This window comes from Argiope bruennichi, chromosome 11 (assembly GCF_947563725.1).
Source record: "Argiope bruennichi chromosome 11, qqArgBrue1.1, whole genome shotgun sequence".
NCBI lineage: Eukaryota > Metazoa > Arthropoda > Arachnida > Araneae > Araneidae > Argiope > Argiope bruennichi.
This window is the reverse complement of record NC_079161.1, coordinates 23756060-23781725: the sequence shown is the minus strand read 5'-3', so window position 1 is coordinate 23781725 and position 25666 is coordinate 23756060. Positions and strand designations below refer to the sequence as shown.

The following is a 25666-nucleotide window of genomic DNA, read 5'->3' as shown; positions in this document are numbered from 1 at the left end:
ATGAGAGGGAAAAAAATTGTTTTCTTTCTCCCCTTTTAGCCGCCAAATGTTCTTCAGAGGAGAGGGGCGAAGGGGCTGAGCAGAGGTGTTTCTACTCCCCCAAAGAGAACATAAGCGTGATGCTGGAGTACTTCCAGGGGTAAGTGGAAAAGTTCATTATGCCTCTTTTTGGGGAGAGGGTTGTGTGGATGGGCGATGGAGCACTTAGCTTCTTATGGCATGGTATTAATGAGATTTTTGTTCCTGGTGAAAAACTTTTTTTTTGTTCCGTTAATTCCGCTGTAATTAAAGGATAATGAAAAGTGGGATGAACCTGACTTGGAATTGTCAGTTCTTATAAGCCTCTATTTTAAAATCCGGAATTAATTTAAAAGTGCCTCGGCTGTTTACCTAAAGAAAATAGGAGTTTTGCTATTAGCTATTTTTTTTTTCTCCACGTGCTGTGATTTGCAATTGTTGAGTGCAAATTCTATAACTTGCAATCGCAGGTTATAGTCTGTTTTAGAATTATTCATTTTTCATTGATTTTGAAAGGGCGGTGTACGGTGCTGAGTATAATCGTAAATTATTTAATAGTTTGCGTGAAATAATTTTTACTTTATTTTTCAACTAGCCGCCTTTGGCGACCAGCCGGTTCGCCAATCTTAATAATCGATAAAATTCCTACTTTATAATCGATGTAATTCCTACTTAATAATCGATGTAATTCCTACTTTAATAGCTTCTTCATTAAAATATTTTACTTCAAATTTCAATTCACTCATAATATTATAAAGGCCTTCAGTCATAACGTGATATGTATCTCTCTCATTTTCTGTTAGCTCCCGTAGAATGTATGCTTTAAATTAAAGTGGAAAGGATGAATCTGCAATTAATCTAATAATATTTTTACTGAAACAAAGCACTTTTTTTTTTTTGTAGTATGATTACTGAAAACAGAGTCACTGAACATTTAAACCGTATGGGCACTAAAGAATATCTTTCTTAATTTATGTAATATCTCAAGAATTTGTCAACAAAATTTTCTCAGATTCATGAAAGGATTTTTTGGCGGGAAAGTTAGTTTTTAATTAATAAAAGAAATTCGAATTAAAATTTCAAAAAAAAAACGGACCTCAGGTGCACATTTCCGACCTCCAAGGTATATACGTACCAAATTTGGTAGCTGTAGGTCAAATAGTCTTTTCTGTAGAGCGCCAACACACACACACACACACTGAGCTTTATATATAAGTATAGATATTCTATCATCAAATTTTGCAGTTCCTTTCGTAAATGCTCTTAAGTATTATTATAGATTAACACGAAATTTTCTAATAAAATATCATAAATAGGGTCGGGCAGCCATGTTTGTTCTCGGAATTAAGATCGACAATATATAAATATATTTCGCGTGAAACAGTATAATTTTTTTAGTTTAATGATTTATAAGATGTTAAACTGTAAAACTCATCGGCAAAATTATTTTCCTAAAAAAATTAATAATTTCAATCCGCACAATAAAATAAATTAATCAATTAATTGATTATTTGATTTTTTTAATCAATTCAACACAACAAAAGAATTACAAAATCATCTATATTATATAAAATCATATCCTCCATAAAAAAGAAATCAACGTCCATTTTTATTAATCAAAGAATTATATTCAAACGACAGTGTATTATAAAAATAACTAACTGAAATAATTTTTTTAAATAAGGTCGTCGAAGAACTTTTCTTTTTCCAGCTATAGTTTTTGTGAAAACAGAAGCTCATTTCTAAACTGGCTTATAAAAAAAGTATTCACAACTGTCAAAATGAATAAAAAGAAATGTAAAAGAAGAAGTCTCACATCTGAGACTTAATTTACATATTTTTCAAAAACTTTCTCCGAATCTTTTTACTGTAAACCACCTGCAGTCACCTTTCCGTGGTTGCGAAATCGATATGCGAAGTGTCTCAATTCATTCGCACCAGCTGAAACTCCGTTATTTATCATTTCCCCGTTATTGACCGTAGCGAAGAAGACCCGATTGACTTCTGGGTTTCCTGCGAAACCGCAAACCGGTTTTTTTTCTTTCCATCCCTCGATAAATTAATTCCATCGTCTGGGCCGCCACTTCATAATTGGTCGCTTCTTGTGGCCTTTTCCCCCTTTCTCAAGGAGTTCGGTTTCGGTGGACAATCGCTTCTGATGGAATTAATTCATTAGACGAATTCAAATGTCTAATTGTGAGATATTTTTGCGAAATTTTTCGGGTGTGGTCAATCCAAAGAAAGTTCTTTTTTTCTCCCAATCCGTTTCCGTTTCCCAATCGTTGTCCGCGTAACTTTGTAATTGATCGTTTATTGCAATCTTACCCCATCTCAAAGATATTGTTCTCTAAATTTTCCAAATACCTGGATTTTGGTAGACAGTAGTTATTTTTAAAAAATTCTTCTGGTGGAATGAATTCATCAGATGTCCTATTGCGTGACATTTTTTCGGAATTCTTCAGGCATATTCTTTTCAAATCTGAAAAATATTTGTCTTCTTAGCACTCTTTACACGTACTTTTAATGATAGATCGTTTTTGTGACCTTCCTATTTTTCTAGAAACTGGATCTTATAGGCAGTGTTTTTGAGGTAATTGTGGTGGTGTTCATCAGATGCCTTACAATTACGAGATATTTTTGCGAAATTCTTCAAGCATGGTCATTCCACGTTTGAAGAAAAAAAAATTTTCCAGTTGATAATCTTCTGAGCGTGACAAAATAATTTATGGTTTTTTGGAGCCCTTTTTTCCAGGGGATCCCCTGGGAGTACAGTTTCGGTTGACACCTCTTTAGAACTTAAGGAGTCCCCCCCCCCTGTAAATGAGGCATTGTTCCATTCTTAAACACCTTGATAGTGGTGTTAACAAATTTTGTATTTTATCATGAAGAAGGGGAGGGGCACAGTGAATATGCCCGGAAATTTCGGATTGTTTAATGTAGGAAATCGTGACATTCCCAAAATCTCGACTAAATCCAGAGGAAAATCTCGGTAACGATCGTGAATCATGTTATAAGACATTTTATAAAATTTTGGCAAACGTTTTTACTAGTTAACACGTGAACAATATATGCAGACTTATTGCTTTCTTGCGTAGAGGGTATACAAAGAAAAATTATTGTAATAGTTAATTGTTTCGAATTCGGATTTTTCACAAATCGCCACGTTTCAGCCCATCTCCAGCCCAAAAAACACATTTTTGGATTTATATCTGTCTGTTTTTAAGATAACTCGAGGACTGGACAGAGGGTTACGTGGCCAGAGCGGACACGTGAGAGGGGCTGGGTGGGCAGAGCGGACATTTTTGCACCTATTGTGTTGTTTCCCTAATCAGTCATATGTCATCTATTGTGTAGTTTCGAGCTTTGCACCTGCTGTAGCGATAAGCCGATATTTTTGAGAGAGAAGGCCTTTCTCCAAATATGCCCATTAAAGTATGGAATGTATATGGACAGCGTCATAGGACAAATAATTCTGTTGAAGGGTGGAATTCCAAATTAAATGCAATCACTAGCAGAAACCAGCCTAATGTCCACTTATTAGTTAAAATACTAAAAGAAGAAACACAAAAAATGTCTTTTAATTTGAAATCCAGTGTGTTAGGCGACCCTGGAAAAAAAAGGAAAAAAGCATATGTAAAATTGGATGAAAGAATTGAAAACATCCTAAAAGAATTCGAAACATCAAACAATTTAGAAAAATGTCTAAAATCTTTAAGTTTTGTTACTAGGTTGGACTAAATTCTATGGTACATGATATTAAAGCCTTTATAATAAAGGTTAGTTAATATTTATTTACTTGTGTTTATTTTTCTTTTATTTATTTGCATCTGTTTTACATATTTTACTTCTAGTATTTATTTTTACTTACATTAATGAAACTAATTAATTTTATGGCAATTGCACCTGTTCTAATATTTATTTGACTCTAAAATACAGTTTTTCACAAAATCGCCTGAAATTCGTTCATACCCTTCATTATACTGTTACTTACTATTCATTTTTGAATATTTCTCTGAAAGTTTTTATTTTTATTACATTTTGCTATGTTTAAAATGCATTCGCACTATAATATAAGATAAATAATTAAATTTGATTCGCAAAAATGTATTTATCCTTGAAATTCGATAATCGAGTGCAAAAACAGAAAACTTCGGGGGGGGGAAACAAAAAAAAACCCGTTATTTTACGTGAAAGAGCCCTTTATCCGTTCTAAGATGGGGGGGGGGGGTGTCCGCTATAGCCACGTTCGCTGTAGCCACACCACCGGACAGAGTGTGGTTTTTTTCATCAAATGTGTAGGTTTCTATCAAATTTTGAATGAAATCCATTCAGAGAAAGTCTTGCCCCTGTGCAAGTGAACAAATAGCTTGAAAACGTAAGGCTCTGATAAATAAAATTTATTAACAGTAGGTTAGGTCAGATTTTGAACCATATCCTTTAAAGGAGTGACTGTCTGTCGGTCTGTACTTTCGCATGCATGTAAAAGCGATAATTCTGAAAGAGCAATGATTTGAATAAATGAAATTTGATTGTGTACTTGTAAATAAAAGTCATTTTTCTGTCAGATTTTGGCTTTAATCTGTTGCAAGAAAATGGTGTCCAAAATACACATTTTGATTTTCTTTCTTGTACAACGAAGCACTAAACTCCTAAACTCTCATGTGCAGGATTTGGGAGGGGGGAGGGAAACGACCGAACGCTAGCGATATTCATGACTTTGCCCAAAGTCCGTAATTACTCGTATATGCTTGCGAAAGAAGGATAATTCTTAAGAGATGCTGGAAACGTTCCTGGAGACCAATACCTCTGGTTTTTATAATTTCAAATAAATAATTTTGTGAAACCCTGTTGAAGAATAATGCAGTCATACTTTGAAATTTAGTCTTTATTTACCGATTTTTCGATTACTCAATGCTATCTCTGTTCCAATAAGCTCGGATAGACGTGGCCATAGCAACCAGATCTGTAAACCATTTAAAGAACGTAGCTGCATAGAACGTCTATTTTAACTTCTCTGAAATGTATGTGACAATCCCTGTCCTCGTGTTTCTCGCCCCGATATGTCAATACCGCTTCCTGCGGGGTTTACGACTTGCGCAGGTGTTCGACATTTCTGTTATTTCAGTAGTTCTCGGAATTGACCGAACATTCCTGCTGTTCGTTATAAACAGCTCCATGGCACGTGCTAAGGAAACCTTCCGTACTTCAGAATGCTCGTAAAATTTCTCGAAAATATTTATTTTACGCTTAGCAGATAGATGTACACTGAAATTTTGATTTTTAATTTGTTTTATCATTTCAACACAGAGATCAAGTCGCGTTTCACTTTTAAACTTTTTTTGAAATAATCCCAATATTTCTTTTATATTTTCGGATGTACTGTGGAATTTCAAATTCATTTTAATTTAGCTAAAATAGACCGAATCGGGATTTATAGTTGTTTTCGTATCTCTTTATTTTGTCCTCGTCCCCTTAAGAAAAAAATTCATTTAAGAAATACGGAAGAGTATGTATTTATTAAAAATGAAATTCTTGTTCAAATGAATGTGGGTTGGAGATTACCATTTTATAGAATTGGGAAATGGGGGAGGAGCCCTTTTACACTCTAAACGAAGATAAAAATAAAAGTTCAACTAAAATTCACTAATCAGTTTTCTTTCATATCGCCAAATGATGTCAAATTGCTAATGCCAAAACTCAAAATGACAATGTTTTGGCTATAATTGAAGAAGAATGGCTCGAAATGGTCGCATACATTCAGTTTTACCAGACAGTGCTTATCCCCCTGTCCGAAACATTGTACGCTATTGTTTTCTCTATTTACAACATTTCATTTTTGAATCTTTTAAGAAAAATTAACATTTTGTCAGTAATAATTTTTAAAAATTTCTCTTGTAAAATTGAAAATTTCTTTAAACTTTTAATCAGTGCATCTTTACTATGTTTGCTTCATTTCATTGCTGAATGTAGCTGGGATCTTGCATTTTTTTTAAAGCGCCGGCAGATTATCTGTGCTTTAATGTACCTTGGCCGTTCTGTGTCTGTAACTGAAATATTGAGGCGAATGCTCTTTTGTGAATGTCCCCCTAAAATCTCTCTTCCTTCTTTGTTGCAACTCTGGCAACAGAACTCATTGTATCGTTCCCCAGCGTGATACTAATTCGACCAAAAAGCCCTTTGGGGTGGGACAAAGGAAGGACGCATGCTTGAGATCTAAGAACAAGTTTTTCCTTCTTGGAAAGAGGGTTGCTCTTATATAGGGCCATTCTGTGAAATAGAATAGGAAGGTTGTATTGGTATAATCTTTTTAGCTGGAATTCCAAGTCCTATTTAAATGGAACCATTTTTTTGTTTTGTTTAAAGAGCTAATAGGCCGAATGATTCCATTATATTGCAGCTGTCAAAAACATTTTTCGATCGTAAGTGTCCTGTGTTTGATTCGATGCCACTTTGCTCATTTAAAAAAAAAAATTAAAATTAAATATGAAAAAAAATTCGTTGTCTTTTCTGGCATGTTTTGGTGGGATAACTTTTGCAAGGCTAAATTTAACTAATCCAGGCAGTTGCAGTGTGGTGAAAATTAAAAAAAAAAAAGTTTCTGTCTAATTATTTACTGTTTGAAGATAGTTTTCAGTCCACATTTTGTTTAGAAAGGTCTTAAATTAGAGCCTAATCCAGCTGTTTTTCCCTATATATTCGTCAATTTTTACAGACTATCTATCATTATGGCATAAATTAAAAAAAAAAAATGTAATATGTGAAAATTCTAGATAATTTAGTCAAGAAAATAATGCAAATTTCTATCTCCAGTGCATCTCTTTTGCATAATCTTAATATAATACAGAACTGGACCTTCTCACTAATTCATTGTATTCGTAGAATTTTCATCTGCGAGTTGAAAAAGTGAGTTCTAAATATAAGTAAAGTATTTTCTCTTCATCAATAGAGGCGTGTGACATCTGGATACTGCAGCAACTTGGAAATTGGTGATGGGTATCCAATACTCGAATAGGTTCCGTATTCTATATATGACTTATGTCGATCTTCAGAAGGTTTTTTTTGGAAGAACTATCCCTGAAAACCTACAAAAATTGTCCCTTTCTGCCGTTTGGAGTTTGTATTCAGATAATCACCGTCTTGAAATAGCTTTGAATCGCAATTCTGTCATGTTCCGATAGAGCCTTAATTCGATTCATCTTGCTTAGTTATTTGAAACTCCATAATTCATCTTCCTTTCTTTCCTTTCATGTTAGACAGATAAGATATATGGCTTCAAAGAGAAAAGCGGGAAACTCGATCTCATGGAACAGCACCCCCTCCCCCCCATCCATAGCTCTCTTGTATGTTTCGCTACCCACCAGCAGGCTCACTAGCCACTGGCATTGGTAAATCAAAATTGGTTCTGTAATTGGACAGGGGAGTACCTTCGACGACCTACAAAACTGAAGAGGTTAAAAAAAAGAGGAGGTGTTCCATTTCGGTTTAAGCTCCTCCCCTCCGGCCTGGACTGGGTCTCACCTGGGAACAATGGGAATCTGGACTCCGCCTCCGAGAGTCGATGGCCTGCGTGAGGTCAGGGGGTCAGCACGTGACGTCACCTGTGGCATTGTGTGTGCCACTAAGGCGTGGTGCCGAGTTGCCCCCCGCTAAACCCGTTGTGGTTGGCTGGCGGCCCGAGACTGGAAGCGGGTTCTTTTCAAAAGAACTCGTTTTGGGGTGGACGGCGGGAAAGAGTGGTGGGGGATGCTCACGAAGTTTGTTACTTCACTTGCCTGCTTTTTATTTTCGTTATTTCCGTCCCCCATACCGCTTTTGTTTGTTGTTACCGGAGTTCGTTGATACCCTAACCGTGACGGGCCGGTAATAAACTTAGGTTGCGCTCGAGTGTTGGATTGTTGCTGGATTTTCGCGTCTGGTGCATCTGCAGGTGAATGCCTTCAGCGGGACTGCTGCGCTTTTAAGCAAGGCGTGAATGGCAACGACGCTTGTGAATACCACACTGGCTTTTATCAGATTTTTTTAAAATAAACTTTGCTCTAATTGTTAGTGTTTTGCTCTGTGATCATCTGTCTATTACAGCTCATGAAGCTGAATGAACGCATTGGTAGCAATGGGGGGAGGCGCTGATGACCGACATCTGGTTATTTCAGTAGCACCATAGGGTGGGTCATAAGTGATCTGCAAAGTAGACTGATCTTCAAGCTCAGTGCTGCCGGTCACACTCTCTGTGTATTTCAATTTATAAAGTGAGCAGTGTGTCCCTTTTACATATTGCTACAAACTGGCTTGAGAATATTTGAAAAAAAAAAAAGCATAATTAATACTCTTTTTGTAGGAAAATTATTTCATTAGAGCCGTAGAATGCACTGGTAACCGCACATTAACCCTTATGTTCATTTTGTATAGTAAGTATACCATACATGCAACTTTATAAAAATATACTACCACTATAAAATAATTTTTAACTTGGTTTTATCAAACGATTTTTATTACACGATTTATTTATTTTTTTTTGATGTTTTTTATAGCGTAAAGAAACTACCCATATACATTTTTTTTTTTTTTTTTTTTTTTGCTTTTTTTCAAAAAAGCAATCTTGCCACGATAAGGGTTAAAAAATTAAAAAATGCGTACAAATAATTATTAACCATTTTATATAAAACTCTATGGTGGCTATCAATATGTTAAATTATTGTTCATAGTCGGGCAAAATGAATTAAATGTCACGATGTTTATGACTAACTTTAATATTCAATCTTTGAATCAATTTCCGTAATTATTCAATTCCACTTATTCACTTTATGAATTTACTGATTTTGTGAAGGTTTAAAAATAATTTTGATAGTAAAAAGTAATATTTCTAACTAGTTATATATTTGAAAATTACTCTTTGATTGATAGGATTGCAATTGGAACAGTATTTCCATTTCCTCAAAATGGTTCAATGGGTTTGGTTTGTCCAAAAAATTTCAATCTTTTTAATTATCTTTTACAAAATGGAAGTAAAATGCTAAAACACAGTAATGAATTCGTATACCAATACGATACATACAAATGATAAATGTAAAAAATATAAAACACAGTATTTTATCATTCATTTACTTATCAAACCAGAAGCATATCAAATTTTGAAATCTTTTTCAGGACAGAGAACGGTGCCACTTCCGACACCGATTCCAATTCAGATAACAATAGTAAGGTAAGTGTCATTATCCGGTCGTGGAGGGTTTTTTCTGTATTTAATGCATTTAGTTGTTTTATATCTCCTTTGTTGCATATGTTTTTTCTAAACTTTTGATTGGTATTTTTTTACAGGAACTTATGACTCGATATCTGAACTGTCCGGCCGCTCTCACTGTGGCGAATATGAAAAAGTTTATCCGCATGAAATACAGTCTTCCTCTAACGTACAGGGTAAGGATTTGCAGTTTATTAATTTATTCTTTTAGCTCGGTGTTTTCTAGCTGAAAACAAATATGTAGCTTTCTTAAATGATTAATTATCTGCCGTTGCAATTGGGCGACTGACTTTCGTGTTGATGACAGAATATTCTGTTATTGCAAAAAAAAAAAAAAAAAAAAATGTTTCTGCGTTTGCTCCGTGGATTTAGAAAAGCGCTTTCAAACGATATCAGCAGAATTAAAAGGTATCCGACTGGTTGGAAACATGATTTCGGATAAAAATTCGTTGTGCCGTTTTAAAAAACAAACACATTTCTGTTTCCAGGGATATTTTGATTTTGTCTCTGTGTCAATTAAAAATTAACTTATAACAAACTATTGGCATTTAAGAGACGCTTATTTATAAGCATTTAAAAACTTTAAATACATTTTCTGAAGAACGAGTTTCTTCATAATTCTACTGTATCATCTTATCTCAAAAAATCATCAAGGTATCTTAACGAAATTTATAATTAGTGCTCGTTTTGTTATGCAGAATGTAATGAACTATGGATTTCATATTGAATGCTCTAGAAATGGATTTATGATTGTTAAATGCAAATATTGTTTAAAAAATTCCAAAATTTCATAGATAATTTTAAAAAGGAAAGGATTTTCGAAATTAAATACATATCCCTAAATAATTTTGGAACCCGTTATTGCCCCAAAACCTTTTTTTCCCTCAGTTTAAAATTTCAAAGATTCTCCTTTCAGTAAAACCTATTTCATTTTTTTAAATAATTAAAGAAAAAAGCTACTAGAAGTATTTAAATCTATCTTATTGCATTACATTTCTTTGTCTAACTTACAGCCTCTATAATCACGCGCGTTTGCAACGTATGTGTGCATTTATTATCGTTGCTATAATGTAGGATAGACTCTTTAAAAAAAAACCATACTGATCGATTAGTCGAGTCTAAAACATTACCTTGCAACCATGCTTTGAATCGCCTTTTATTATTACTATTATTTTAACACTGATCATTTTTCTACCAATAGCTGTCTCGAAGATATCTTCCACTATCAAATGAAAATAAGTGAACATAACCCAAACCATTTCGCATTGTTTTCATCTGCTCGTTCATCTAACTTACTTACCCACCTGTTTGTTCAATCATTTGCCACCCCTATCAGAGCTAAAGGGCAGTTTTCCAAGAAGGGAATGGCACCGCCACCATTCCCATCTTCATAAATCCAGATACGCACAATTACAAACACACGACAGGTACAATCTCGGCGTGCTTGCCATTCTTACAAACTCCATACTTTAGCTTCTGCCGTCAGCAAAACGTGCTCGGATGCTAATTTTCGAAATGCAGGAGAGGAGGGGGGGGGCGATTGTTCAGTGAAGTAAATTGCCATTTGGACTTGGGAGGGGGGTGAGGCCGCCTGTTGGAACACTCTAAGTAATCAAGTCCCCCCACTTCACCCCACTCTCGGCGAATTGGCGATAGCGAGATCAAAGGTGAAAAGACTATCAAAAACGCCAGGAGGGAACGTGCAGTTTCTGCACCCTTCCCCCCCATCCCCCAGCACTGTGGGAGCGGTCCTTCGCCAAGATAAATATGCTGAGAGACCAGCTGCATGCTATGGCGTCCCAGATAGCGAATCTCGCGTTTTGGGATGTTTCAGTTGATTGTGTGCTTTGTTAGCAAAATTGAGGATAGTGTCATTTATATCAGCCTTGATGAAATATGGGACATTTTGCAGAGATGATTTTTTATTTAAAATATTAAATTTCAATGATCCACATGCAATGTTTCCAATCTTTTTTTTTAAGAGTAAGCATTTTAAATAACGAATTGACTATTTTAGAAAATTAAAAATTACCATTGGAATCTGAGGCAGGTTACATGGACAACGTAGATGTTTTCAGAAAACACAATAAATAAATAATGAATCGATGAATGACTAAAGAAAGTTTTTTTAAGCTTTAAGAGCTATATTATGATTTTAAATGTGTCAGACTATCTGAGAGCAGTAGCATTTGAAAAAAAATGTGACGGTAGCGCGAGCTATCAACAAATATTTAGTGACCAAATGTGAAACCTTGATAATTAGACTATCAAATCCATTGCAGGGGGGAGATATTTAGGTATCTACCTGAAATATTTTTCTTGGATTGTCCTGACTTATTTTTCATCGAAATCTTTGACTTTCTTTTGTTCTTAAAATGACTGAGATTGCCTCGAATCATCTATTTCTTCAGAATAGGACTTTAGAATCTCGCTGTATTTGCATGGCCCTGAACAACTGATAACAAGTAAACTTACTTTATCATTATTATTATTTGTTTAAAGGACTGAAACGTAATCTTTAGTAACGCACAGCCAATTTTAATTATACTATGAGTTTTTTTAAAAGAGAAAGTGGAACAGGGATGTCAAACTCGCCGATAACAATCCGGTAAACATAATAACAGCAAATGGCTTATCTTAATTTCTAAAATAGCTCACCATTTATACCAATAGATCGTTTTTATCAGATTTGAAATGTTTGGCAGAATTTTTTTTAATCATCTATAATCAACAAATGATGGCAATTGAGATCCAGTATCGCTCAAATTTGAAGACAAATTTCAGTAAAATTTGGATGCCCAAATCTTACAAATATTTGGCTACCAAATTTGAAAGCGTAGGAAAATTGACATATATGGAATTATTTTCATATTTGAATATACTTACTGGCGCGAACAATTATTTACACTTAAAGGAAATAAGTCTCCTGTTAGATCCAGAATTGCCGACATTAGTTTTTATTTTAGTTTTTTTGATTAGATTAATCACTGCAGATAGTTACCCTTGTTGAAGAAGAGAAATAAGAGAGTACAAGTTGCTAAGAACAAAATATTACCGTTGTCCTTGTTCTTTTTAATGCTGTATTAACGAAACGTTTCTTTAAAAACTCTCCAGTTTTTACAACACGCATAAACTTAAATAGTATTGTGTATAGATTTGACGCCACATAGCCATGGCACATTGGGAATTTAAAAAAAATAATTCATTAATATTTTGATTAAGTTTTAAATGTGTTTGGTACGTGAAAATATATCGTCCAGTTTATTAAAAGGGAGGGGAGAATGGTAATAATCAAAACACAACTCCTTGGGCCACAAAATACCTAGAACCATCTCTGATTGGAAGATTCCCATTCTAATTACCCATCTGTTTTGTGGCAATGATCTTTTAGTATGTCTTTCAAAGTCCAGTTATCCCGTATGATCCAAATGAGTAAGACAGCAAACTCAACGAGTGAAATTAGGGAACGGTTTACATTTTTGCCCTGTTAACTATCGAAAAACACAAGATGCGATGTTTTTATTTTAACCAATGGAAAGGGGACTTCATCCACAACATACCTAGGGCGTGTATCCCACTTGACTATCTACAGAATCCCGCATGCTTTGCGGTTTGAAGAGGAGGGAGGGGGGGTGCACGAGAGGGAATTTGCTAGAACAGAAAAAGAGGGTAGCAGCCCGTATGATTAAACCCTCGCCATCCCTGCGCGAGATAAAGGGGAAAAACCTTCATGAGAGAAAATAATAAATAAAAAGGATACCAACGGAATCGAGTTTCTCGTCGCCATGGTAACCATCGCTCAGCAGTCCTGCTTGTATGATGTATTGGGGGGGGGGGCTGGAAGAAATGATTCGGCGAAGGAAGGCCCTGTTGTCCTATTTGTTCACGTGGGGGTGGATTGGCGTAATTGGTACGGAGGAGGACTGCGAGAGGTTGACGTGACGACTTTCTCAGCGGTGATCTTTTGGTCTCTGGTCCGTGGGCGTGCAGTTAGGAGTCCGAACCCTGCAGATCAATACTCGGGATATTTGTGGATGCCCATTATGAGCAGCTGTTTTATCAGTTGATGACGATCCTTGGGGCTGGGTTGATCAGATTGGATCTGAAATGGGCCAAATCTAGCGGAATCCGACACGTGTTCTGGAAATAAAGCAGTTGGAAAAATAGAATATTTATAATAAATAAATGTTCTATTTTAAAATAAAGAACAAGTAACACATTTATTTGTTAGAGAAAACATGTAGCGTTTTATGCGTTGATACTTACTTTATTTCTGTATTTACTTTTCTACATTTGCTAGTAAAAAAAAAAATAGAAGTTGGATATACAAACTTTATATCAAATTTTGAATAAAATCCATTCAAAGGAAATTTGTATCTTGATGACTGTGAGCACGATAACATGAAAGGGAACTAAATGGATAAAATGTGGCACAGTTTTAGCATTTGAAGCATATCAAATATTTTGAACGAAATCTGTCAATGATCTATCATTTGCTTTCATATAAAGACGATAATGTGAAAATGGAACGATGGAATTTGTATGTGATCTAAAATTCTTGTTCTAACGAGTGATTTCAGTCGGTCGGCAAAAAATTCTCTCAAATCACGGCACATTTCCTCATATTTTAGCATTTTCGGAATCGGATTTTATCAATCTTAAGATCGATTCATTTTCTTTTATTTAATAAGTCTAAAATATGCTTAATATCAACATTTTTAAAATAAATTTATTCATTTTATTGTCCAACGAATCACGCTTGTTTTACTTCTCGTTCTCCATGTTTAGTACTATTCTTGTATTGATGAAATTGAATTGAAATTGATTTTTACTTGATAAAAATCGCCTGTTTTACCTTTTAATGATGTAGGCCTTTATTTAGTTTTTTTTCCCCTTTAAATTTACATTTGGATAAAAAAAATTGTAATCAAAACTTCACTTTTGAACCCCTGTTTATAAATATCATCTTGGAATCATTTAAAAGTGCTAATACTAATGAATGACCTATTAATGCTAACAATTTTTTTTTAAAGTTGTGTGTGTGTGTGTGTTCCGAGTTTATGCCATGTAAGACTTTCAAATTGCATACTGTACTATGATGGTGTCAGAACTCCAAAAGTTAAAAGCTGAGCACTTATTGTATTCTTAGTGTTGCTATATGTCCTTATTTTTTTTATGCTGGATTAAAGGGATAGCTATGTGAACGTGTAAACAATAATTTTAAAATTGTTAATTTGTATTCCATAACTTTTTTTTTCTTTCGATTTTTTTTTTTTTTTTTTTTTTTTTCTGCACCTGGTTTATGCGTTACCAAATCGCCTTGAAGTGCCTCCGCATCATAAAATCTGTATTCTGATTTGTCGAGAGATAATCTCAATTGAGACGTGCCGTTCCCTGTTCGGCCGCCTCACGCACCACTGTACTACTCGCAGCTTCACAAATGAAGTCGCGAGCGGCATTCGAATTGTAGCCATTGTTCGCCGCACTTGCCTCTCTTGTAAAGAGTCGTAAATATGTCGTAACAGATCGTCTTATCTGCTCGCCACTTAACGAGTGTTTCCTCCTTACCTTTGTATTCCGAATGTCGCGTCGCCTGCTCATTGTTCGGCGTCTTCAGATGTTTCGGACGAGGGATCCGATAAAAACGCTGCGAGATGTTCTTTGCGTTGGATGGAGATTTGAGATTTCGGGGCGGCGATGTTTTGTCCTGCCTCCGGGGTCAGATGACGAGCGAACATTACAAGATACGGTGTGCTATCGGAGAGTCCTTTTTAGTTGAATGCCTGTAGTTATCATTTTTCAGAAACCTGTTGGAAGTTTTTTTGGCACTAGAACTTAACGCTTTAACAATAAAACTACCAAAACCGTCATTTTGACGGTTTTCAAATGTCATGCTTTAAAATTTTGATATAATTTATGTATTGTTCTAGAACTTTATGACGGCTTTTAATGAAATATAAGAACAATTACATATTCCTATTCCATTTCCACTCGGACATTTTAACTTTCATAATCATTATGAACTGAATATCCTATAAATGCAAATACAAACTGGTTTTTTTGTGGGTGGGGTGGTTATTAATAATTAATGAATTGTTATATTAAATGTTTTTTGTTAAATGATACTCTTTTATTTCCATAAATTATGCCAAAAGTTGCAATGAAAGCCATGATTATCAATAATTCGTCAATTTGACGGGTGTGGAAAATTTAGGTATATATTTAGCATCAGTAGTTATATTTTTATGTACCATATGTACATAAAAAATGTCTATATGGTTCAAAAAAATTTTCTTCAATGTCAACGGAACGTTTTCAGAGTTGTTCATTAAAATGGACAAATATATCAATTGAGTAGTCTTACCAAAACTTTCTCGTAAACTCTGTAATAAAGATGTTAGCTCGTTCTGTCTGTAAAATAGCGGATATTAAATTCACCCGTTGCCAGTTAGGAGAATGAATCTTTTCTTCATTTTATTTGCTAGAGTTCTGAAAACTATAATATGTTACGCGCATTCATTTCTCAAAATTCCCCATTATTTATATATATATATATATATATATATATATATATATATATAATATGTAACATTTTATGTGAAGCAGAATGCAGTTTTGAAGATAGTCATGAGACTTTTTATTTCGTGACGTCGTTTTATTTCATTTTGAAGAAGCAGGCATATGTACAAGCGATGAGCACACAGAAAAGGAATGAGGAAAAAACTCTTGGACATTTTATCCCTGCTCTTATATAACCTATGATTTTGATAGGGAAAATATTTCTTTACAGTGCTAATGTATTATGAGATTTCGATAGGGATTTTCGTTACACGCGTGGACAAGGCAGAGGAAACACAGGGAGATTTTAAAAAAGAATTTGCCTGATCAGCGGTATTTTATCTCTTCACGCGCAGTGTGTGAAAGTTAGATTTTAGCTGATTCAACCATTTAACAAAGCTTCTCTTGAATTAATTAAGTAGAGACAGTGGAATTGGATCACGAAATAAGAGAATATTTTAGAATAAAGTTACTATGGGCTAAATTAAGATAAAATCTTGAAAATTAATTAAATTGAAATTAGAGTTAAAATGTCATTACATATACGAGATTGAAATCAGTTCCTTAAATTTTAAGGTGCAAGCGACGAATATCCACTAAATAGAATATTTTCCTCCCGAAAAACTTTATATATTACTAATTCTAAACAAGAAAAGGTCTAAATTTTTATTTAATCTTTTTAATGCCGAAAGACGATATATCGTCTTTTGGAACGATATATCGCCGCGACATTCTTTTCTCTCCATGTTGAATGGTTCCTTAATTTTCAACAAATACTGAATTACAGTTTTCATTCATTCATTCTTCGTTTTGAATTTGGAGAACATCGTTCTATTTTCTTATCTTATATGAACTTTTTATTGGTCAACTTAGTTCGGTATTCTTTGCATAGATACTTTCGTTCCGTACCAAAAACGTTAAAAGTGATAACTTCCAAAAGTTAAAAGTAATCCAATTTTTTAAAAATTTTAATTTATTCCAATAAATTCGTTTTTGTAATCTAAAAATCAAAAGTTCCTTGTTCTAAATTCTGATGTGGAGGTGTTTGCGAAAATTTTTCACGCCACAGAACTCCGTAATATTCTCTCATTTCCATCAATGTATAGCTTTCTTATACAAGAATATTAAGAATTAGAGCAGTGTTTATTAATTTTCAGTGATTTTGAGATATTTGTCTTGCAATGCGTGATGCATGGTTTTGAACTGTGACATCTTTAACGCAAGAAAAGCTATCTATGAATTCTGCCTTTTGTATATATTTGAAGGGTAATCTAAGTTAAAAAAAGCAAGAAACGCTTCCACGTTGTAGCTGTAATTCACAGCAAGTTTAAACTACCCAAATAGCCCTTTTTTGCACAGCGCAGGTGAATCGCTTGTAAAAACTAAGCGAAATAACTCCTGCGGAAAACGTATTCCTTTTCTAGATTCACCTTGCCGGGAGGGCACTTCTATACCCCCCCCCCCATCTCCTCACTTAGGCTTATTTAGGACTGTTAAGGAGGGGAGGGCTTCACGGATGGATGGCCTCATTCACCAAAAGACTTCCTCGAGGAGAAGAATCGGCCCTCCCTAAAGAAAGGGAATTGTGAAATTCTCCTCCGTCCCTTTTTATGTCTTTTCCGAAAAGAGAACGAGGCGTGAAAAGTTATTTGCTGCGCCGACGAGGGAAGCGAATTTAATTGGAGATGCTGCCTTGACTTCTTTGATTGGGATGTCATAGTACAATTTTTTTTGTACTATGACATCCCAATATACTGGGTGTGGGTTTTAAGCGTTTTATGGCTTGAAGGTAACAGCCATTGAAGAGTTAGGATGGTTTTATGTGGTCTTACTATCAAATTGTTAGAGGGTTTTTTTTTCCTTTTTTTAAAAGGTTGGGGTATCTTTGGAATGTTTCGATTAAATTTTACATTCGATATTTTTTTAAAAACTTATTTACTTCAGTATCAAAACTACAACTTATTTGATCATTAACACTATGCCGTCCAATAGACTAATCGTTTTTTTTTTTTTTTTTTTTTTTTTGTGCTGGTACACTTTCTATGTCTGGTGGTTTTTCGAGTTTTCAGGAGATTATGATCTTCATTATCTAAATAATATAATAAAATGAATGAAAATTCGCGTGGCACCAGTGTGGTGTCATCGGCTTTTGCCCTATCGTTTAGGTAAGATAGGATGGCATAGTATTTATGAAAACAGAATCTGATTTCTCTAATAGGAATTTAAAAAAAAGTAAGATAATATGACCTTTTAACCCGCGATAAGTTTCTTCATTCATAAAATAATTTTATGAAGTTTACCCAAGATAATGAGGTAAATATTGAGTACGGATATCTACAATAATCTGCAATTAGTATTTATTTATTCAGTATTATAAGTCATGTTTCCCAAAATGGGTTTATTATATTTTGGGATTAGGCTTCATGACTGATGGCTTTCTGGAAATATGCGTGGCCAGTGGCTGTTTTCATATCTGGACCACATTCAAGAAAGCAATGAATTTACTTTTTCCAATCTGTGGGGGAATCCGTTGAATAAATACGTTACAGATTAGATTTTTGATGCTATCCATATCAATATTATAGCAAAGTCTCAGTTCAGGGTGAGAGAACTTTGGATTAACACTTTAATGTCCACCCATACAACATGTGTGTGATGCTACTGTTGTGTTTTATGTGTATGTTCGCTCATGTTGAATTATTTCATGAATTAACATAAAGGTTTTTAATTCTTCAAAGATCTTGCCGATTCATGTCGACGTTTGTCAGCACAAATGTGCAGCCTTTAAAGCGTCAAAAATTGTATTTCTGCCAGAGATGTTTATCGTCCAATGATAAGATTTTGTGGCGTCTCAAACAGTTGTTTCAGTCAGTTGAAGTATCGGTCAGTGATAGAACTGGTTCAGATTCATTTTCATTTTTGTGAATGCTAGGCTAATGTCGTTGGTTTGCGTTGAATGAAGTCGAGTCATTGTCGCATGAAAAAGTTTCAATTCCTTTTAAACGCTAGCTTTGTTGCAAAATGCACTTGTATCATGTGACCATGAATTGACTCCATTCTCTTAGTTCATTTTCGTGTGTGACGGGGTTAAATGAATTTACATATGCATTGAACATGAACTGTATATCAGTTATGCAGGTTTTATTCTTTTCATTTCCCTTTATTATTGGATGTTGATATTGCGTAAATATACATAAGCAGAATATAAATTATATATTTCTTAAAGCCATTCTTTTACATCTTTCTAAAACACTTTTTTTCCTTTTAGATTGAACTCATGTACAGTGAGCACCTGCTCATAGATGATTATACTTTAATGGACATAGCATATATTTATTCTTGGAGAAGGGTATGTAACGAGTTATTTAACGTGTGCTATAAAGCTATGATATCAAATTTTAAATTGTATTTTTTTTATTAATGTTTTTCTTTTGTTTTAGGCTGGACCTATGAAATTTCTGTACACATTCTCACATCGGAAATATTTGCCAAAGAGAGTGTTGGAGCCTATCCAGCAGGCAGACACCGAAATTCCGCCGCATAACGATATCGTCAGCGATCCTGTTGTTATACCAAATGTATCCGAGGACAGTGACAGTTCCAATAAAGTGAATACAGAAGACAGTGCAATGGACGAGAGCGATGAAAGCAACAAACCCGTTGCAGAGACTAACGCGACGGAAGACAGCACTGGCAGCAGCAGCAATTCAGTTGCCGTTGCTAATGCCGTTGACGAAAGCAACACTGACAGCAACGTGCCTGTTGCTGTCACAAGTACCGTCGAGGAAGCAGATGGTAGCAAAAGTCACCAGCCAATGATACCATCTGCAGAACCCGAAAAGATGGAAGTGGATGTACCTACAAGTGAATCTTCATGTGTTACAATCCCTAATATTCCAACTTGGGCTCCCGCTATGAAAGTAGAAGCTACATACGCGCCACAAACTGCTATCTTTCCACCGACGAATGGGATAAAACTGAAACTTGTTCCTCTCCCGGACAATTCTCCAAAGGCCCGTTCTAAAAAATCTGCTGGTAGAAAGGGCGGTAGGACACGGTACAAAAGCACTCCTGTACAAAGATTTCCAAGGCTTGCTCCTTATCCGCCGAAACCTCACCCTACCACCTCTGCTACTTGCCTATCAACTCCGAATATGCCTCCGTTGCCTCAGATAACAATGGGCAAACTTGTTCCGTCTGTCATAACCACTCTGCCTCCTAATATTGTGACTGCTTTAGTGTCCACAACTGCTAATTCCATGTGTGACGTTACGAAAAATTCCACTATGTTGCCTACTGCCACATTCCTGAGCCAGCCGCCACTGTGTACACATTCAAATACATTTGCTGCAGTTCCGAATTTCATTCCCTCATCTTCCAGTTCTGTAAATACAATTTTACCAAATGTATCTGGAGCAGGTATGACTGTTAAGCCGATTTTGGCTCAAACAGTTGTCGGCAATGCCGTCTCTTCTTCGGAAACAACCACTCTTCCCACAACGACAATACAACTTAATGCTGCGGACAATAAGAATACTGTTTCTCAACCGACTAGTGCGTTGTCGAGTGCGACTATTGTTTCGAGTGCTAGCACACCAACGTGCACGTCTTCGTCAGAAATAAATACATCCAAAGAGCAACCTGTTGTAAGTGCCCCTGTTACTGTAATGCCGAGTATGCCAATTATATCTATCGCTCCGTCTCAATCGACACCCATGGAAGTGTCTACTGTAGATGTCACTGTATCTAAAGAGAAAGAATCGCCCTCCATATTAAAAACTGCTTTATCTGAAGACCAACCGCGTGATTCTAAAACACCTACTCCAAAGACTATTCCCAATGGAATAGATGGTAAGATCGAATGCAACGGCATTAAAGATTCCACTTCTTTGACACCAGTTAAAGATTCGTTATTTTGTGATAACCTTACTCCTGAGAAAAAGGCATCAAAAGCTTTTGAAATGAGTGTAAAGAATTCGATATCCGCCGAGTTCAGTGACAACGATGATCTCGGCTGTCAACCAGATTTAGTGGTCGACGAACAGAAAATGGATAGTTCTGATAATGAGGACGATACGGACACTGCTCTTCGCAAGAAGATCACAGCCATTGCTGAGAAGGACGACGAGGCAGATGACACAGAGGCTGATAGTGGGAGAGCCAGTGACATCAGTAGCCAAGCTCGCTCGAGCTGTGATGATGATATTGGCTCTCCGATGAATACCATGCCTGTTTCGGAAACCGTGACAAGTTCCACTTCTTCGCGTCTGCCTACCTTCACCCTCGCTGTTTCTTCGGCACCAGCCACTTCCACAGACAATAGTCTTGCCATCAACAGCCGCAGCGTGAAATCCAACAAAATCAATAGTGTGATAAATAACCTTTACCTGAAAAACGAGAAAAAAGACACCCATGGTGCTCTGGACTTATCTACGTGTACAAAGAAACCTGGTGAAGCGGCGGCCGCCCGACCGAAACCAGTCGCCAATCCCGTCTTGGACATCAAACACAGGCAACAGACCTATCTCCCAGCCCCTAATACCAACAGCAAGCAGCACACTGCTTGTGTACCTTCTCCAAAGCATCCCACAACTTCACCCATTCTCATGCATGGACTCACGGCACACCGCCACAATTTGCTGCCTTCCCAGATCCCTGGAGTGAACAGAAAATCTCCACATCTTCCTGTTCCAACCTTCCACAGCAGTCCCATGGTGTATCCTAGTCAAACCAGAGGCATGTCGTCACCGTCATGTATGCCTGGCAGATCAACCCCTACTACACCGCCATCTCTACTATCACACCACAATTCCCCCTCTCCTCACGCCAGCCACACTCTGAGCCCACCTGTTCCTACGGCTCATCAAGGCATGCCAGCAATGCTGACTGGCATCCTACCATGTATGAGCAAGTCTGTCATAAACTCTTTCCCTTTGCGAAGTGCTACCCCAGCACCCAGTGCAATGCCTCCTCGCAGCAACTCGACCTCGAGCAACCACCTTCCAGAGAGCAAATCCTTTTTCTCCAAAGGACTCAACAGGTCGCTGTCTAACCCTTCAAAATCGATGGTGCCAACGACAAACTCTACGTCGCCGTATTTGACGACGTCTTCTCACAAATCAAACAATTCTACCGTTTCTGGCTACAAAAAATCGAACTCTTACAAGAGCTACAACGGTAAATACGCTGTGATTAACCCCGATCCGAACGGATATCAAAATAAGATGCTTATAAGGAACTTAGACGCGAGACCTAACAACAACAGTCAGCAGTCGCATAAGCTCTAAGTTAATTGTTACCATGTTTTAGTATTTGTTTTTATTGTGTACGTACGTGGTATGTGTCTGTATTTTTATTATTTCAAAGTGTGGCGTCTTGTAAACCAACTAGAGGAAAAAAAAACAACCAAATTTTATATTTTTATAATCGCGGGGATTTCATTCGATCCGCGTTTTGTCAGTATTAATGGTGGTGCGAAAAAAAGATGATCGTTCCAGATTGGCACGATTTTGAAAAAAAATATGTAAATATTTTATATATAAAAAATAAATTATGAAATGTAGCTAATTGTTAAAACGAAAATATTTCGAAAAAAATCAAACATGTAAGTTTAAAAAAAAAACTTAAATAATTTTTACTTGAAAATGACGAAGGTTTTGGAAATTATTATTTAGTCTAGATATTTATTCTTTTTTTTAATGGCAACAGAAGCGATTTAAAATCATAGCTGTAGTCATATTAACTTCTTTAACATATCAAAGCAACTTGGAAAGGAAAGCTAGTAATTTCATTTGATTTATTATGACTATACGCTTATTTGGTATTGTATAATTTAAAATTTTCTCACTATTTATAAGTTGTTTATTTTATAGAAATGAATTTGAAAATGATGCAAATTTTATCGGAAACACTTTTTCTAATTTCCTTTTAAGATTTTATTTTTCCTGAATAATTTTTCTTGTTTTCAAAACTAATTTCTCATTTTAAATAATTCCGACTAAATCGGTTGAAAGATTTGACACCCCTATTTGGAGATTCTGAAAAGTTTACATTTATATTTTTTAATTAATAATTTATCATGTATAAAAACCATTCTTCAAGAAACATTTCAGCCAAATTTTATACCATCGATCCAGAACTGGATTGTACTGTTCAGTAAAAATATTTAAATGTTAGTACAATACATGCTACCTGTAATAATTGCTGGGCAATTCAGGTAGGTTAAGTAAAATTATTGTGCACTTGCTTGTGAAGCATCGTTCCTTTTATAAATTCCTTCAACAAGAGGTGGAAATTTCGTAGCAACAACCATACAGTTACCTCCCAGCGCTAGCTTGAAAACTTTCTAACACTTCATCAGTATTGGATTCATCCACGTAGAACAGTCTAATACCATACCCTTGATTGTTTACCTTGTACTGTAATTTATATAATATAATCTATTTAGTTTTTCTGTCGTAGAATGACCCTAAGCCAATATCAACCAGAAGTTAAATACCATTCTTAAGTTGATAGACCAAATTAGCTGTTAATGGTTTGTCTATTTAAAATTCTCTGGCAGTCACGAATTGGTTCCATATAGTTTGGTATTAAATCATCATTTTTAATCAGGGTATAATAGCCCCAGAAAAAAATAATCTTGATTGTTCTAGAAATTCTTAAAGCGACTGACAGAATCATCAATAAATTCCATATTGCTTTAGATATTCTACTCCGGTAGAAACAAGATATATTCCGAACTGATCGAAGACTGCAGGCAAATATTTGTGCTGCTTGGGGTAGTAGGGTTGGCGTACTACTACGAAATTCCCATCTCTTGGCATATTCACCCTTTTTGTTGTTTGTTATGTACATGCATGTGTTAAATTTCTTTGAATATTTTATGAAAATGTTTTTTTCTTTTCTTGTCTGCTATGTTTTCATTGTACATTTTTTCATGGGACTTTTTCCATCAAAATATCTATATCAAAAGTCGAACTGTACATAAGAATTCTAGCGTCCTCGCATTTTATTTGAGCAAGAGTTCACAAACTTTCGCCATCAAAGAAAAAAAACGTCTTTTTAGACAGACCCATCCTATAAGTGCAATATTTCTGTTGTACTCTAGTGGATATGTTTTGTTATGAATCCAATAGCAGCAAAATACACGGAAGACTCTTGGTGTGAATTGATGAATCTGCTCGCCGGAGGGATAAATACGTATGTAAAGTGCTATATTTGATCTGAAATTTTGTGTTTTTATTCTTTTCGTATGTATGTGTATATATATATAGAGAGAGAAAGTATAAGTTGTATACTTGTGAAAGTGATTTATTTCTTATTCTTTCTAAAACGGGAGGGTGGAAAAAAAACCCCTCTGTGTGCATCCAAAAGAAGATTATACAACCTGCACTTGTCCCGCGTAGAACACTATTTTGTAATGTCTTGTACATAGGTCTACATTGGGTGAATTGTATGGTGAAACAATAGATTCACGCGATCATTAATTATAAAGATATATTTTAATTAGAGTGTACAGAAGTGAAATTACTCAAGGTTGTTTTGTTGCAATTACAGTTGTACAACAATGAGAAAATGAAAGCAGCAATGCAAGTGTCGTATATTTTATTACCTACGTACCCTACACCCGTGTAAATAGGATAGTATTTTATGAAAAAAAATCAAAAGATTATCAGTAATTATTTGAATTGATTATCTCTGATATTTTAATCAATGACTCATTAATGAGTCCAGTGGACTAGATGGTGCATAATGTTTGTATTCTGAATTAACGTTCGATACAATAACGAATCACATTCATTGTTAACTTCAGAATGCGCGAGTCTGACTCAGTAAAATATGTTTAATGGTTAATAGATTTCGCATTTCACGGTTGTTCATTTTTTTCCCCCCGAGAAAAAATATTAATATCGGAAAATTTGATAACTGAAATATCTTTAGAGGCTATTATTATTGTTAAACAACATAAAAGCAACTAAGCAAGGTAGATATTACCTTATTTCGTGCTGGTCTACTTCAGATAGATAACTACGTTCGGAATGATTTTTTAAATCTATTTTATGCAAAAAAAATCAAAAATATAACATTAAATTTAGTTATTATATTTGATTAACTTACGTTTTAATTTTCCAGAGAATGAACGAAGAAATTAAAAATTGATGTTTTTTTTATTGTAATATGTGACTTGAACGATTTACGTCAATAAATATTTAAGACCTACCTGATTTGAGATTTTAATTTTCAATACCAAAAAGCCTTAGTGAAATATGGTTTCTTAATTTAAAATTGGCTGAAAGTATTTAAACAAATGTACTTACTTGAACGTAAATGTTTCTCAAGAAAAAGGTTAAAGTACTTACCAATTAGCATAAACTGCGCGTAATGCGTTTGATTTACGCAAGAGTTATTGATTGAGACACTTGCAATGCTGCTTTTTTTATCTTTTTCCTTCGCTGCTGCAATTGTGCTGTCGACTACTGAAGAAAAACTGTGCCTCATTTCTTTTTTCCTCTAGTTTTTATTAAAAGGTGTATCGAAGGATTTTGTAGATACTAGTTGAATTTTGGCAACGAGGGGAGACGAGCTTGGATGTCCCCTCCTTGCCGTTGTACACTGAAAATGTAAAGTATTTGCCAATAAATGTACAATTCGCATTGTATGCTGAAATTCAATTGTTGTGTTGTTTTACTACTCATTGGTTTCTTTTTACACATCACAAACACAATGACAGATCTGACTCTGAAAACACATTTCTCGAATAATATCCGTCTGTCCATTTACACATATACTCGATAACTCAAGTATGCGATCTTTACACAAAAACCATAGGCTACCATTATTAATTCAATTTTG

General features: G+C 35.2%; 1 protein-coding gene across 1 annotated transcript in view; it reads left to right on the top strand.

Moving 5' to 3' along the window:
- Positions 1–25445, top strand: part of LOC129956963 (mucin-5AC-like) — a 100419-nt gene extending 74974 nt beyond the window's left edge. Inside the window, exons 7-11 of the mRNA XM_056069028.1 lie at positions 40–139; positions 9163–9217; positions 9334–9432; positions 19083–19163; positions 19255–25445. Coding sequence (XP_055925003.1) covers positions 40–139; positions 9163–9217; positions 9334–9432; positions 19083–19163; positions 19255–22101 — 3182 coding nt within the window. The 3' untranslated portion in view covers positions 22102–25445. The remainder of the gene's footprint in view (positions 1–39; positions 140–9162; positions 9218–9333; positions 9433–19082; positions 19164–19254) is intronic.
- The last annotated feature ends 221 nt before the right edge of the window (positions 25446–25666 follow it).